This window comes from Danio rerio, chromosome 5 (genome assembly GCF_049306965.1).
Source record: "Danio rerio strain Tuebingen ecotype United States chromosome 5, GRCz12tu, whole genome shotgun sequence".
Lineage (NCBI taxonomy): Eukaryota > Metazoa > Chordata > Actinopteri > Cypriniformes > Danionidae > Danio > Danio rerio.
In genome coordinates, this window is record NC_133180.1 from 57,013,266 (window position 1) to 57,029,996 (window position 16,731).

The window sequence follows — 16,731 nt, forward strand, 5'->3', positions numbered from 1 at the left end:
TGGATAGAACTTCTATTTCATAGATCACAGTAACATTTTTTCATGTCATGTTGTATGGTTCTTGCCACTTTGCCAGCAACTTGTTGTCTAACGATGGAAGTACCAGTAGCACTTGATCTCCTTTCAGTCAAGCATTTTGTCATGACATGGTTTTGCTTCTCTTAAGAAAATCACAGGTTTTCTTGGGTGATACATGCTGAAACTTCTCTCTCAATTAAAGAGCATAAGGTATAATGTTTTGCTTGTGTGACTTACCATTGTCTTCCTAACTGTTTAAGATGTCCAGATTTGATGGGTAAACAAAAGTTAAAAAGAGGAGAATCCCATGAGGGATTGTACTTCCGGATATGTGAACAGTAAAAATGGTACCCATGTACCCTCATGTCTCTGAGACAAATTTTGTTACCATGCTTTTTAATGTTTTTTGAATCAATAAACAAACCCATCAGTTTGTGGATGAAAGGGAGTCATACATAGTCCATCCAAGTAAATGGAAAAGTTTGTAGCTCTGTTTCTCTAAATCTATTGCCCTTCTGGGTCCAACAATATCCCCACCAATTATTTTAAACGGTGTACATACAGTGGGCAATAATGGTGCTACTGCAGGGTTTTGGGTAACTGCTAGTTGATTATTGGGACATGATTTGCAATAGTCTTTAACATCTGTGAATATTCCTGATAAAAAAACAAAACAAAACATTGGTCTCTTTGGTCTAGTTCCTGCTCTTGTCTCCAATCTCATTTCTTTTGGAACTCCATACAGTAAATATTTGAAACATGCTTGCCAAAGCAAAGACCGCTGTATTACTTGATGTTGGTGTTAAATGTGTTCTGCCTTCTTACATTCAACCTTTCTTGGTATGTATGCACATTGCTACACTCTTTACTTGGGAGGCATCAGCTTTTTGGTTTAAGCTGGGCATACACTGTGCAAATGTGGCTCAGATTTTGAGCCAAATTCTGACTTATGCTACTTTTCTTTGAATTAGCTTGATTTTCAGTTTGTCATGCTGTGTCCATGCAGTGTACAAGAGGAACAGAGAAGCGATTAAACTATCAGCAATTTGATTGTTTTCTGACATGCCCCTTCTGACATGGGACTTGTGAAGAAATTGCACAGCTGAATCAGAGCTATGAAGTGACTGATTTAAGTTCACTGTTTATGCGCTCACTGCACCTGGACAGGGACCTCTAATTAAAAGTTATTTTATGCACAAGTGCTAAATATATTTACAGCTGAAAGTGATAAACATAACAAAACACTATGTCCTCGAAACCAAAAATAAAACAAACTGTACAAAGTATACAACATTTTTCTTGTCACTTAATTAATTTTGCAATATTAATACAACAGAGGCTTGAAATGTAGTCTGAAAATATTTAAATGAAGGGCTGTGCTTTACCTCTGAGTTGGGCTTTTTTAGCGCAAGATCACAAAACCAGCCATGGTAATTCAGCATACCGTTGGTGGTGGACGACACTAGCTGAGGATGGAGGATCCTCCAGGGCAGATCCAGGTGAAGAACACGCTCAACTGCTCTGGCCCAGTCACTCAAACTGATCAGTCCTGTTGAAGTCATACATTCAATATTTGTGGATCATAAAAACCTCTGACATGCAAGCCAAATAATTAATTTTAAGAGTATCAAAACATATTGCAAAACACAGCATATCACACGCATATTCTCTTGTACATCCGAATGAACGTGAAACTGAGCGCAACATGCATGAGCGCAAAACCCCTCCCTGCTAACCCCCTCGTATGAATATGCTAATGACTCTACTTTGGCAAAACCCAACAAAATTTTTTTGGAATTGAACACAATGTAAAAAGATGATTTCTGAAAACTACTAAAAGTTCCACAACATAAAATTACAAAAATATCTCTTTTTTCAAATAAACTCTTTATATACAGTATATGCCGTGTACTGGAAGTCTGGAATTTTTGACCTGTCTGCATAGACTGGAGTATTATAAATTATTATTTTTTTAGGTACTGTATACTGTGACATTTTGACATCTTATGGCAGACATCTTTCATTAATAGTGCAGCTGCAGATCAGCTAACTTTTTTTAGTTCTTCTGTAATATTCTGTTGTGGTGACCCTGGATTAATAAAGAGACTAAGCCAAAAAGAAAATGAATGAACAAATGTAACTGGAAAAGTCTCAGCTTACCCTCTTAAAAAGCAGCAGTACACTATCTTTACGTGTTTTTTATTAATAAAGTTTTACCACTAGCAGCGCTGAGACTCTTCATCCTATTTTTCAGAACTGGTATTTTATTCCATCTAATTTCTAAAGCAAATATTATGAATTGTATACTAGACAACCATTATATATTTCTGGTCTTAGCATTGCTCAGTAGCTATTTTCAATGATTGTTGACTTCCTCCTGAATAAACCATCACCATTTGTCTGTTACTTTCTTCACACATAACTTCCATCCATACTCCAAGCATTGACCACCTTTCGGGTCCTGATCTCAAGCTTTCGCAAATTACTGTAAAAACTAATCACTAATCAGAGCCCTCATTTGTTTGTCATCATAAACTGTGGACTTCTTGCAAAGTATTTTACAGTATTTTAAAACTACAAATATACAAGACAATCTTCAGAATAATCCATCATCATAACATGACTTGCCTAATTACCATAACTTGCATATTGTAGATGTTTAAGAACAAATAGACTGATACTTCTTTGTAGAACTGCAGTATAGCTGTCTTCTCTATTTTACAACCAACAACACAGTCGGTTTCTTACACGTAACTTTCTAAGGCAGGGATGTCAAACTCAATTCCTGGTGGGCTGCAGCCCTGCACAGTTTAGTTCCAACCCTAATTAAACACACCTGATCAAACTAATTAAGTCCTTCAGGCTTGTTTGAAACCCACAGGTAAGTGTGTTGGAGCAGGGTTGGAACTAAACTGTGCAGGGTTGCGGTCCTCCAGGAATTGAGTTTGACATCCCTGTTCTAAGGTCATGCTACATAACCTATTATTAAACACAAGGGTGAGACAAACAACCATAAATATAATCTACAGTTTCCATATTTTGACAAATAATTAGTCATTTCCAAGAACCTGTGAACATCATACTTATCAGCTGCGGTTGGCATAGAGCTGACTGCATCTGTCTTTGTGGGGTCAGGATTTATGCCCTCGTCAGTTAGAAGATGACCCACAAATCAGACCTCAGACACCCGGAAATGGCAAATGTCAGGGTTCAGCTTAAGATTTACAGCACAAATTCTATGCATGACCTCCCAAAGGCGCAGATCATGCTCCTCTGTTGCCCTGCCCTGAACGAGAATGTCATCAACAACGATTGCACATGGCTGTCCTTCGAAATGCTGCTCCATACTCCTTTGGAAGACTTCACTTCCTGTGGATATTCCATAGGGCATTTGAAGGAAGGTATATTAGCCCACCAGGGTCATGAAAGTGGTCAGCCTCGATGACTCATCATTAAGGTGCACCTGTCAGAATTAAGGATGCACCTGTCACTTTGCATTAAGGATGCTGAGCACCTTGGCCCCTGGCATGTAGGCGACTGCCTGTTCGATTGTTTTCATATGATAATGCAGCCTGAGGAGAGCTTTGTTAAGGTAAACAGGGTCAATACACAGTCTTACAGCACCATCTTTTTTGCATGCAGCTACTATAGAAAAAACCCACTCACTGGGTTATTGAACTGCTTTTTGACTCCCAGTTTGGACATTCAGTCTAGTTATTTGGTTATTTTGTCTTTCAATGCCAAAGGCACTCGTCTGGGAGCACATATTGTAGGGTGCACAGAGGGGTCAAGGTGCATGTGATATATTACAGGCAGTTTGCCTATAGTGTTGCAGTCAAAGAGATGATGTAAGCTCAGGAGCCCCCGGCTGGAGATCGTGCACACTGGGCCATGTTGCACAAAGTTTAATTTGACACTGTCTTTGAGGCCCAATATAGGTTTTACATCACTGTCAACTACATGGAACTGCAGTGCCCCGCATGTGAAGTTTACATTAGTAACACCTAAAGTCTTTATGATCTGACTGCCAAAAGCCACAAGGTTGACTGGATCAATGTGCTGGAGAGCACCTTTGGAGAGTACATTGCACTGTGCTCCTGTGTCGATTTCATTTAAGTTGCTTCCCTGTGTTGGAAGTAAACAGCAATATGAATATCTCTCCTCTATCCGCTGGCATAAAAGACATTTGCTGATTTATATGCAACCTGTGCATCAAGATCCCTTTTTCTATGTGTCCTCCTTCTGCGTATGGTGTTGGGTGCTCTGGTCGACTGAGATGGACCTTTTCCAGGTCTGTTGTTGGAGCGTGTTCTGTTCGATCTGTGACATTTAGACAAGTGTTTTCATTTTCCACAGGTATTGCATCACTTGTTGAAGGCTGGACAACTGCTTCGGTCGGATGAGCATGAAGGATACTGCATGGCACAAACTTCGCTTTACTTCTTTGATTCTTTGATAGCTGTTTCTTTTTTTAATTTCTTTGTTTCCCTTCTCAGACTGCTCATGTAGTATGCATTTTTCAATATCTGAGTTTAGAGTTAGATTTTTTTCTTTTAGCAGCTATGTGTAATTATTGTTGTTGTGAATGCCGCATACATTATACAGCATTCCAAACTCTCATTTTTTTCTCAAGGTTTCGAACATGTTGAAGTACGACTGAATTGTTTCATGCAGCCTCTGATTTGTTGTATTGAATGCATGTCCATAATTACATTCTTTACAGGCAAGCAAATTTCCTCAAACTTCTTTACTATTACCTTTGCATCCTCCAGATCTTCCCCCTCCTCCTAAAGTGAAAGTATCATATTTATCTTGAGCATCAGGACTGACGAGGTTGAAAAAAGTTTACACTTGTACTTTTGCAGTTCCTTCTGAAAGACAGGTATTATTGTATATGTGCCACTCATGCTTAAACTTTGTCCAGTTGTCCTTGATTTTGTCAAATATGAGGGGTTCAATCTTGCGAAGTCCTTGTGCTATTGTCAGTACAGGTTTACTTCTAACACCATGTAGATGCGTATGAACTAATAGACTGATTCTTCTTTCTAGAACTGCTGTATCACCATCTTTTCTTTTTTTTTTTTACAACTAACAACCACTTTCATGTTCCACGAGTAGGGGGAGGCTGCAGACTTGGATCCAGACAGATCTACGGCCCAAGCAGTTTTACGGCCCAGGATGTTTTACGCCCCTGTGGTTCCTGTTGTGTCCAGTAGAGGGAGGCAGTACAGTATTATTTTAAGCCTCCAGAACTTTATCACACCCAACCAAACGCAAGTGGTGCTCGCTGCAGAGCCATTTGAGGAGAGCTGAGCTCCAGTGAGGGGGAGCTTAAGCTTGAGCTCCACCTTTTTTGCACTTCTTCTACGAGTGATGTCACTGGGGGTAGGGTTAGGGGTGGGGTTGGTGTACGCATTAAAACAGCTTACAGGAGGAGGAGCGAGAGCTCATGCTCCCCCTCGCAGGAGCTCAGCTCTCCTCAAATGGCTCTGCAGCGAGCACCCTCTCACCAAACGCGACACCATGAAGAGGTATCTATGTTAAATACGTGTTTAAAACAGTAGCAACCATGAAACTTAAACCTTTTTTTTTATCAGATTAAGGTCGATATAAGTGTATGTCAACACAAACAAATTGGTGTAATATAACAGCAATGTTTTACTTTGACTCAATTTTAGCTAACTGTGCGACCAGCTACATGTTCTACATCAACAAAAGAGTAAAAGAACATTAACCTACATAAGAAAGTGTGTTATGTAGGCTAATTTTCTTTTAACTTTTTGTCTCAGCAAGGGAGTAATTATTATATTTTTTATAATTATTTAAAGATATATATTTTCTCATGGATTAGACCAGTGGTTCTCAAACTTTTTTCACCAAGTACCACCTTAGAAAAAAATCGTCTCTCCAAGTACCACCTTACGACGCTATTTTTTAACCAGTATTAAAAAATAGCGTCGTAAGCCTAATTAAGCAGCTACAGGTGTGCACAGTTTTAAAACGATGCAGATTACTTCCTATTAGTAAGAATATGTATTATTGTCAGTCACTTTAAACATTTGAAATAGTCTGAACATTAACTGTGCTTGCAGATAAAAAAAAAAGTTTTAGTTAAAATGTGCTTTTAAAAGTTCATAAAAAATGGCGCTGTTCTTAAAAAGTAAAAAGAAAACTGCTGTACTTAAATCTAAAGTATTCATAGTAGCCTATTCATCAAAAGCTGGAAATGCTGCTTGGACCTTATAAATATAGGCTATATGTCATATTCATACACTTTCAGACAAATCTTGAAATAAATGTTAAATGTACATGACAGGGTTCATACAGGCACAGCCTAAGGAAAATCAATTCCAGCACCTATTTTTTTTTTCAAGACTGACATGCTATGTATTGAAGACCTGAAATGTATTCTCAGAAACCCATAAAACATTATATAGGAATAGATACAAATAAAAACCATTAATAATAATATTTATTAATCATATATTAATAATATAATAAACCTGCACTAAGTGCTTGTGAAATCTTTTTTGTACTCAAGTAAAAATACTATTACACTGCTAAAATAACACAAATTTTAGTAAATAATACTAATATTAGGTAAAAGTACAAATTACTCTTTTAAAAAGTACTAGTTGGTTACTTTTGAAAAAAAAAATCTGATTTTTATTATGAAATCACTTTTTTTTAAGTGTAAACCTGATTTAATGGTTTGATTGCTTACATCCCAAAGCTACATGTATAATTTGCACTAACAAAGGAAGTATAGTCAATTTTTCCTTTCATGACAATTAATCTTTTTCAATAGCACTGGTAAAACTACCAAATAATCTTTAAGGCCATAGAGACACTTTTCGCCCATTTTTAAAAAATATATATTTTTAAGCTTTGAAAGGTTAAATTAAAGTATATGGTAAAAAGATTTAAATTTAGCCTTTTATTTACATAATTTACACTATTTTCTTTACAATATGGCAAATTTGTTTCTTAAATAGCTGTACATCACATGTAGATTTTATTTTACACTTGATCTTAATCTAAAATAGAAACGTAAAAAATACAAGTACAAGTCAGTAAAAAATAAAACAAATGACTTCATTTTACTTGAGGTATTTGAAATATGACAGCACTACATTTATCAAAGCAGTGCTTTAAGAGCCTTATTGTAAATTGTGATAAATAAACAATAAGTAACAACGGATTGCTTTGACCTGTAATGCTTTAGGACAGATCAGAATACAGCTAAATGTATAAATCACACAAATACCTCATCCAGAAACATTTCCAGCATAATTATTTTGTCGTAAAGAAATAAAAAATGTTCCACCTTTGCTAAAAGTAAGTTTCACTTCACAACACAGCCAAAAAAGAAGACCATTAGCATTGTCATCGATCATGCATCAATCTATTTCTAAATATTTGATAACTTTGAATACTTTTGACTAAATTTAGTTAAGGAGCAAAGATAAATAATGTCTACTTTAATAGTGGAAAGATCGCGATTGTATTCTATCTGAGCACACACGTGATCATGAGAGCACTTGCAGTTCATTTGAAAAAAGCCTGTTTAAGAGCTCGCATATCTGTTTTAGCGATTTGAGTACATGAATGCGCTCTCGTGTTAAAATAAAGCACTCGCCGCATTTGCAGAAATTAGTAATTGCGCAATACCTTCATTCCCGCGCCGCCATTCAGAATGTATTTAGAGGAGTGACAGGTCAGAGGCGAGTCGACTGGCTGTCGGAGAGCGAAGCGTGTATGAAGATCATCAAATAGGCAGGAAATATGTCCGCGGTTTAATTACTCTGCTAGACATCTCTGTAGTGAAAAGCATTATTCCAACAAAACATTTGTTTTTAAGTTGTTTTTTCTGTCTCTGCAACACAGAAAGCCTTTGTCCCGCCCTTACGTTTCACGCAACTAGACAAGGTCGACTGTAATTGGCCACTTTTCATGTCAGTCAAATCACGCTTCAGAATCAATTCTTAAACTTCGGAAACTGATTTTCAGCAGCTTATCACACAATGCACTAAAATAAACACTCTAAGCACAGCGTTGTGATCGTACGCTTCAAAAAACAGCCAATGCTGATCACATCAATGTTATATTACGCATTAAAGGATTAAAAGTGTTAATTGTTTCTTTCATTATTCAGCGATTCCTCCGCGTACCACTAGGAGGAAGCCCGCGTACCACTAGTGGTACGCGTACCACAGTTTGAGAACCACTGGATTAGACAATACACTTGCATGGTCTGGGTTGTCAGCCAAATCAACACTTAAACTACACAACATTATTCCTCCAAATTTGACTTTGTTAAATATTGAAATAAATCTAAACAGATCTGAAAATTTAATTGATTTTATTTTAAATTTTAAAATTGCATTGCTTTCAATTACAATCAATATAATACAATCCTGTTCTAGTTTAAACAGTTAAATTATCATATATCTATAAATGCATATAGAAACTCACAATTATAAATGGTCTACTCATTTTTGTTCATAGCTATGCAGTACATTTTATATATTACCAATGAAGTTTGCATTGCACATGCAATCATATTGTTTATCGGTTATTTTTTCATAATATTTATTGTAACAATACCTCTGCAATCTTATCAAAGCACATCATAACTCCATATTGCACTGTATTGTTTGGTTATCATTTTGTTATTTTCAAAATGCAAATTTATATATAAACAATACAACAAATGCTACAATTAACCATTACAGTATCCAAAAAATTGTGTTTTTAATTTTTTAAATTAAATGAATCTAAATTAATTTGCAATAGAGCTTTTGCAGATCTGGAATTATTCGGTGAGTGTATCAATTTTACATATTTTATAGTGAGTTTATAACTCACTTTATGATACATTAATCTAGCATTCATTTTTAGTGTAATCTAATTAAAAATTTATATATTTATCAACAGGACATTTAATAATCTGGGAGCGTTGACTTCAAATGTATTATGTGGTCATATCTTTCATCCCCCCTACTGAACGCATTAGGAACAACAGGGGCGTAAAGCTGTGGGGCGTAAAACTGCCTTGGTCGTAAAACTGCCTGGATCCAAGTCTGCAGACGCCCCATATTGACCTTATTCTAAAATGCGGAAGTGCGCCTGTTTTCGCGATTGTCTTAGAACTTCCGTTTCAGTCGCCTATGGGAGAAATGACTAGGAATAATAAACGGCAGAAAACGGGCAAACTACTTGCTCTACAAACAAATGTTTGCATGACTATACAGACCAAGTAGAATAATATAACAAGGAAATATCAGTTTGCAACATCAAACAGCGAAACGAGTAGTTTTTAATGTCTAAAAATGAATGGAAGTGAATGAGACCGGAAGTCTCGTGCCAAAAAGATTCAAATGGCACGCCCGCTCGTCCGCGGATGTGGTGTATTGGGATAATGTGTGTGTGTAATGATCTGGGTGTTGGTCTCGCTATTGATTGGTTCTCGACAACTATTTAAGCCATGTGATGTATTGTTGTGATGACGTTGTTTATATCTAAGTAAAGCACGCTTGATGGCATTTCTGTGTGTTTGTCTCGTAAATATATAACAAACTGGCGACGAGGAAAATTGTGTGGATATGGCCCAAATCGGAAGATTAGGTGAGTATAAACCAGAAAATGAGTCCTGGTCAGCATATATTGAGCGAGTGGAGTTATTCATGATTGCTAATGATGTGGATGATACAAAGCAAGTGGCGACATTACTAAGTGCTGTTGGTGCTTCCACTTACGGGCTATTGCGAAACTTGGTTCAACCTTTAAAGCCGAAGGATAAGACATTTAGAGAAATTGTCGGGATCCTGCAAGCACACTTTGAACCCAAACCGCTAATAATAGCTGAGCGCTTCCGATTTCAGCACTGCATACAAAAGCCTCATGAAACTGTGTCCCAGTATGTTGCCGAACTCAAACAATGTGCGTCAAAATGTGACTTTGGTGCAAGTTTGGATGAAGCGTTACGTGATCGTTTTGTTAGTGGAATACAAAGCGAAGCATGCCAACGAAGATTGCTTTCAGAGGATGCGCTCACGTTTGCACGAGCATTTGAAATTGCTCTCAGTATGGAAACAGCTGATCGGGATACGCAACAGCTGAGGAAAGCAGAGGATGCGGCGGCTGTGCATAAAGTGAAAACTACGCATCACCAGAGGTATGCATGTTATCGATGTAAAGGTAGCAATCATAAGGCACATGAATGCTATTTTAAGAATTCTAAATGCCATCAGTGCAGAAAATTTGGTCATTTAAAGAAAGCGTGTAGAGAAAAAGAAAAGCCTTACCCGAATAAAAGTAAACATGAGAGAAAGAGCAACGTGACGGCTTATATGGATGCCGAAGAGCCAGAATTGGAAATGTTTTCTCTGTTGAGTGATTTGGAAAAACAGAAGTTTAAAGTGAATTTTACTGTGAATCAGCAAGATGTACTGATGGAAGTTGATACAGGAGCTGCTGTGAGTATAATTTCCCACCAAACATACAAACAGTCATTTGCTAATGTACCACTGGAAAGAGCTGAAGTAAAGTTAAAAACTTATACTGGTGAAAGCATTAAAGTTCTGGGACAATTCAGAGCCACTGTTCAGTATGAAAACCAAATAAATGAGTTGGCCTTGCTTGTGGTTGAAGGTAACGGACCTAATTTGTGTGGTAGGAATTGGATGCATAAAATTAAGTTGAATTGGAAAGGAATTCACTATGTGAATCAAATGCAACAGCCTACATCAATTCAAGAAGTTCTTGAGAAATACAATGCAGTCTTCAGGGATGAATTGGGAACTTTTAAGGATATTAAAGCTACAATTTCAGTAAAATCAGATGTGCAGCCAAAATTTTTCAAGGGTCGTCCACTACCCTTTGCCATGAAAGAACAGGTAGAAAAGGAAATTGAGCGATTGGAGAAAGCAAATATTATATCTCCAGTTACATACAGTAAATGGGCTGCTCCAGTTGTCCCTGTGGTAAAAAAAAGATAAAACAATTCGGCTATGTGGAGACTACAAGGTCACTGTAAATCAAGTTGCTAACACCGAAACGTACCCGTTACCAAGAATTAAAGAAGTTCTGGCCACTTTAAGTGGAGGAAAAGTATTTTCTAAAATTGATTTAGCTCAGGCATACCAGCAAGTTTTGCTTGATGATGACTCAAAGAAATACACAACAATCAACACTCACAAAGGACTTTATGTCTATAATCGTCTGGCTTTTGGCATTAGTTCAGCTCCCTCTATTTTTCAACGTATTATGGAAAATTTGATGAAGGACCTGAAAGTTGTGGTATACTTGGATGATTTGTTTATTGTTGGAAAAGATGAACAAGAGCATCTATCAATTCTTAGCCAAGTCCTCCAGCGATTACAAGACTCTGGATTAAGAGTAAAAAAAAGTAAATGTGAGTGGGGCCGGACTCGAATTGAATATCTGGGTCATGTGATGGATGGAGGAGGAGTGTATCCAACGAAGGACAAGGTGAAGGCTGTCCAGGATGCTCCAGCACCTTTAAATGTAAAGGAATTGCGAGCTTTTTTAGGCTTGGTTAATTATTATGGACGTTTTGTACCAAATCAGAGCACAGTGTTGGCTCCATTGTATAGACTTCTAAAAGAGCAAGTGATCTGGTATTGGGGGAAGAAAGAACAAAGTGCATTTGAGAAGTGCAAAGAGCTGTTGACTAGTGATAAAGTGTTAGTACACTATAATCCAGAGTTACCTGTGACACTAGCATGTGATGCTTCAGCTTATGGAATCGGAGCAGTGTTGCAGCATACAATGCCAAATGGTGAGGAACGCCCTATTGCTTATGCTTCACGCACTTTGTCACCCGCAGAAAAGAAATATTCTCAGATTGAGAAAGAAGCATTAAGCATTATTTTTGGTGTAAAAAAATTTCATCAATATCTGTGGGGACGATCCTTTAAGCTGATGACTGATCACAGACCTCTTGTGACTTTATTTGGGGAACATAAACATTTCCCAATGATGGCTGCTGCCCGTATCCAGAGGTGGGCAATAATTTTAGCAGCCTATGATTACCACATTTGTTACCGCAAGGCAGAGATGCATGGAAATGCTGATGGGTTGTCACGAGTGCCATTGCCTGAAATTACAGATGTGGGTACAGAAGCCATGTCAGCACATATTAATACCCTGCTATCTAATCATATACATGAGGCCCCTATAAATGCATCACAGATTGCTAGAGCAACTAGAAGAGATCTACATATGTCTAAAGTTGCCCAGTATGTAATGGAGGGTTGGCCAAGTGAAGTGGCAGAAGAGTTGGAGGTGTTTCAGACTAAAAGAGACGAGTTATCGATGGAACAGGGTTGTGTGCTATGGGGAACAAGGGTGATTGTACCTTTCAAACTTCGAAAATCAGTGTTGTATGAACTTCATGCAGGACACCCCGGCATTGTTAAAATGAAAGCCCTGGCTCGCAAGTATGTGTGGTGGCCGAAAATTGATATGGAAGTGGAAAAATGTTGCAAAGAGTTTGAAATTTGTCAACAAAAACAACGAGTGCCCAGTCAAGTTCCTCTTCATCCATGGGAGTTTCCGGGTGAGTCTTGGAAACGTCTGCACATAGATTTTGCTGGCCCTTTCCTGAACAATATGTTTATGATTGTAGTGGATGCTTATTCAAAGTGGTTAGAAGTTTTCCGAATGTCACACATTACATCTCAAGCTACAATTACCAGATTGAAGCGATTGTTTTCAGCATATGGATTACCAGAACAGATTGTGACTGACAATGCAACTACTTTTACTTCAGATGAATTTCAGACATTTGTAAGAAGGAATGGTATTTTGCATACTACTGGGGCACCTAGACATCCCGCCACCAATGGGTTGGCAGAGAGATATGTCCAGACCTTTAAGGTGGGCATGAAAAAACTGAAAAACGAGCAGATGTGCATTGAAGATAAAATATCTTTATTTTTATTGCGCTATCGCACCACTCCAAATTGTACCACTGGCCAATCACCATCTGATCTTTTCTTGAGGAGACATGTCCGTACCAGGTTGGATTTTCTGAAACCAAATATTCATGAAGTTGTTCGCAAGAAGCAGTATTTGCAAAAACACTTACATGATCATAAGTCACGGGAAAGGTCCTTTGCTGTTGATGAGTCTGTTTTCTTGCGTAATACAGCTGGAGAAGATCCAAAATGGTTGTCTGGAGTGATGGTGCAGCAGACTGGACCAGTATCATATAAGGTGTGTGATTCATCATCAACCCCTATGTATAGACGGCATGGTGATCAGTTGAGGCCACGTCATTCTTCATCAGAAACCGATCAGTTGAGTTCGTACAGCTCATTGGAGAAACCAAGTTCTGAAAAAGAGTTGACTGATTCAAGCAGCCAAAATTCAGGGTTGACGGAGTCTCCAGCTGTTGAATGTGAATCTGGACTTCCTGTATCTGGGGCGGCAAGCCCAGTGGGGCCACGTCGATCTAAACGAACTATTAAGTTACCACAACGTTTCAGAGACTAAGTGGAAACATAGTAATGTTAAATTGTATTTTGTGATGTTTGATTTATGTGATGATTATCTTAAGAGGTAGGGTGATGTGGTGTATTGGAATAATGTGTGTGTGTAATGATCTGGGTGTTGGTCTCGCTATTGATTGGTTCTCGACAACTATTTAAGCCATGTGATGTATTGTTGTGATGACGTTGTTTATATCTAAGTAAAGCACGCTTGATGGCATTTCTGTGTGTTTGTCTCGTAAATATATAACAGCGGAGAATAAGGTGAATAGTGTTCCACACATACAGTAACTTCCTAAGGGCATTCTACATAACCTCTTATAAAACACAAGGGGGAGACATAAACAAAAATAAATATAATCTACACATTAAGAGTAATTATCCTAGTAAAGGCTTTAAATTGCAATTTCGGTTGAATCTGAGTATATTGAAAAATATTTAGATATAGAGTGGATTTTCTGATAGATGTCCGCTCAAGGGTAGAGTAACATGTAAAATTTCTGTCTTCATGATTATTAATAAAGTTGAGTGTTTAAGGGTCTAGATTGTATGATGACCTTAGTGTCATCCCTCTTCAGAGAAAATTTGGAATAATATGTTTCATTGCTTTTTCTGTATGCCAAATGATTTGTTTCCTCAGGATGCATGCATAGTCATGCATTTATACTTCTGTTTGCTGTTTGTGTTGCTCTGCAATACCACTTCTAAAATGCTACCTGGCAGTAGGTTTTAATTTTTCTCTGTGCCAAGTCTCTTTCGCGGGTGTTTTGTTTTTTTCTGAACGCTCCAAGTAGCTCAAACTTGCTCATTCAGAAGCGGGAACTGGTGGAAGGGCATCAACAATAATCATAAAAACACAAAACAAAAGTCTCCATCCATTTCTCTTTTACAGGACTCGACACTTGTAAACATTCCCTCCAGCAGGTTCGCGGTTCTCAGCACCGTCCACACTCATCACCACTACCAAGCTGACTAATCACAGAGTTTGCGCTGTGCATTATTACGATGTGTAATTACATTTTTTAAGAGGTGCGCATCGGCATCAGCCACGGCAAGACTTATGCGACTGCACGATGACTGCTCTGGAGCATATGCGTGTGCTTAAGGCTGACTTATACTTCTGCATCAAGTAATCACTGGAAAATATTGTTCAGAATTATGCAAACACACATGCACATTGAAATTTTCGAAGTCCATCTGTGTTTTTACATCAGGTTAAAACACCTTTATGTATGACACAGTTAATGATGTTATGTGAAGTATAATTGTTGCTGTTTTTAGATTTTAAGCAGAGCAGCGTACAAACTCTTTGAGATTGTTATAGCTGGTTTCTGCTGATGAAACTGCAAACTATCTTTAATAATCGATTTTAATTGAATCTCTGACTCCTTTCTTCTACATCTGACAGATCATTTTTAGTTTAAAACTGTTGTTTCCCCTAGACTAGTAAAATATTATGTTGTCATCATGACAAAGATAAAAGAAATCAGTTATTAAAAATTGTTAATAAAACTAATTTCATTAGAAATGTGTTGAAAAAAATCTTCTTAAACATATATTATGGAAATACTTTTGTGAGATCGCTACATGACCAATCCCTCTGATTGGTCTTTCTGATCTCTGATTGGGAGTGTTCCTGCATCCAGCACAAGTGACAGCACAAGCAGCAGCAGTGGTCGAGCTGGCTTTTCTCCGTCTACTCGGTGTTTCGCTGTGTGCCTAAAAGAGCAGATTTCCTAAAAGCGCAACATGGTTGAGCAATGCGTCTTTTAAAAATTTCCTTCCGACCATGTGTTTTTTGGTGTAGTGGTTTCCTCTCTCTGGATATTGGTCATGATCATTGCATTGCATGTCTGGGGATCTAGCATGTGGAGGTGGTACTCATGGAGAGATTATGCCCTCTCTGCAAGGGCATGTCTGTTATGCAGCTGAGGCCACGGCTCACCATTGCAAAAGGCTGCACCACCCATGTTGTTCCCACAAGTCACACAGGCATGGAGAGTGCCTTTCTCCACCTGGTCCTTGTGTGCTACAGGCCTCGAAGCCCTTGACAGCAGAGTAGCCAGGGGGTATGAAGCTATCCCCTTCAGTTCAGCAGCACCATCTGAAACATGCCCAGGAGTTCTCAGAGGTGAAGGAGCAGTCAAGCATGATGGAACATGCTATCTATTGTCAGGTTCCTAAAACAGCTCCTCCCCAGGCTCATCAGCTTCGATAGCTCTTTGCTGAGGGTGTCCACATGCAGTTTCAAGACCTGCTCTGCCTCTACAGAGAGAGCCACTCGGTGCGTTGATTGACTTGGCGTCAATCAAGAGGGTCAGGAACCTGGAGTCATTTTCAGTCAGAGAAACATGCTTAGAATTTAGGCTGGCTTTCTCTCACATTGTCCTGATATCCAGCTATATGTCCTCACCTTTTAGAGACCAAGCACTGTCCACAGAGAAGGCAGATGAAGCCCTTTCACTGCTGTGTCCCATTCGCATGCCAGACTTTCCTATGCTTCTGAGCAGCTCTTTGTCTGTTATGGTGATTGGCAAAAGGGAAGTGCTGTATCAAAATATGTATATAATAGAGGTTAGCCAACGCAATAGTTGATGCGGTTGCCCTCATTTATCAGTGCAAGGGTTAGCTGTTACCCCCAGGAGTGAGAGCGCACTCAACAAGAACTGTCGCTTTCTTTTGGGCAATAGCACATGGTGCCTCTGTAACAGAAATGTAAAATTTTCATTCGGAAATTTTTTCCAGTGCCGTATGAAATCTGGTCTGGTCCCGCGACAAAGCCCAGGTACAGCTACGGGAATGCATACAGCCGAGTGGAAAAGAGAGGGGAGGAAAAGTCACGCCAGCAGGTCAAATGGGCCACAGTGAGAGAGAGAGAAATGGAGTTCACTTTCATTACCTTAATCGCAGAGGAATAGGGTCTTCTGCTGGAAGTGTCAGTGAAAGATTGTCCAGAAATCACACACACGCAGTGAAATTGTGCACAGTTTCTGCGTTTTTAAGTAGTTGACGCCTGGAATGTTGTACTGTAAATACCTTCCTCGCAACAGAGCACATATGAGGTAAATGACGCCAGTACATAATTACCAGTTATGATTATTACTGAACCGATACCGAATTGTCCGCGACTGCATCGCGGTGCACCAAAGAAACAATTAATTTTGACACCCCTATTACCACAGCAGCTGGGTCTCCA

The 16,731-nt window shown here is 38.6% G+C and overlaps 1 protein-coding gene across 6 annotated transcripts in view; it reads right to left on the reverse strand.

Annotated features, from left to right (window-relative positions):
* ppef2a (protein phosphatase with EF-hand domain 2a) overlaps window positions 1–16,731 on the reverse strand; it is a 46,785-nt gene that overhangs the window by 4,387 nt on the left and 25,667 nt on the right. For 4 of the 6 annotated variants that reach the window (XM_073951437.1, XM_073951438.1, XM_009301816.5 and 1 more), the window contains one exon: window positions 1,404–1,567. In XM_073951437.1, coding sequence (XP_073807538.1) covers window positions 1,404–1,567 — 164 coding nt within the window. The remainder of the gene's footprint in view (window positions 1–1,403; window positions 1,568–16,731) is intronic. The other 2 variants (XR_012406358.1, XR_012406357.1) reach the window with 1 other exon arrangement.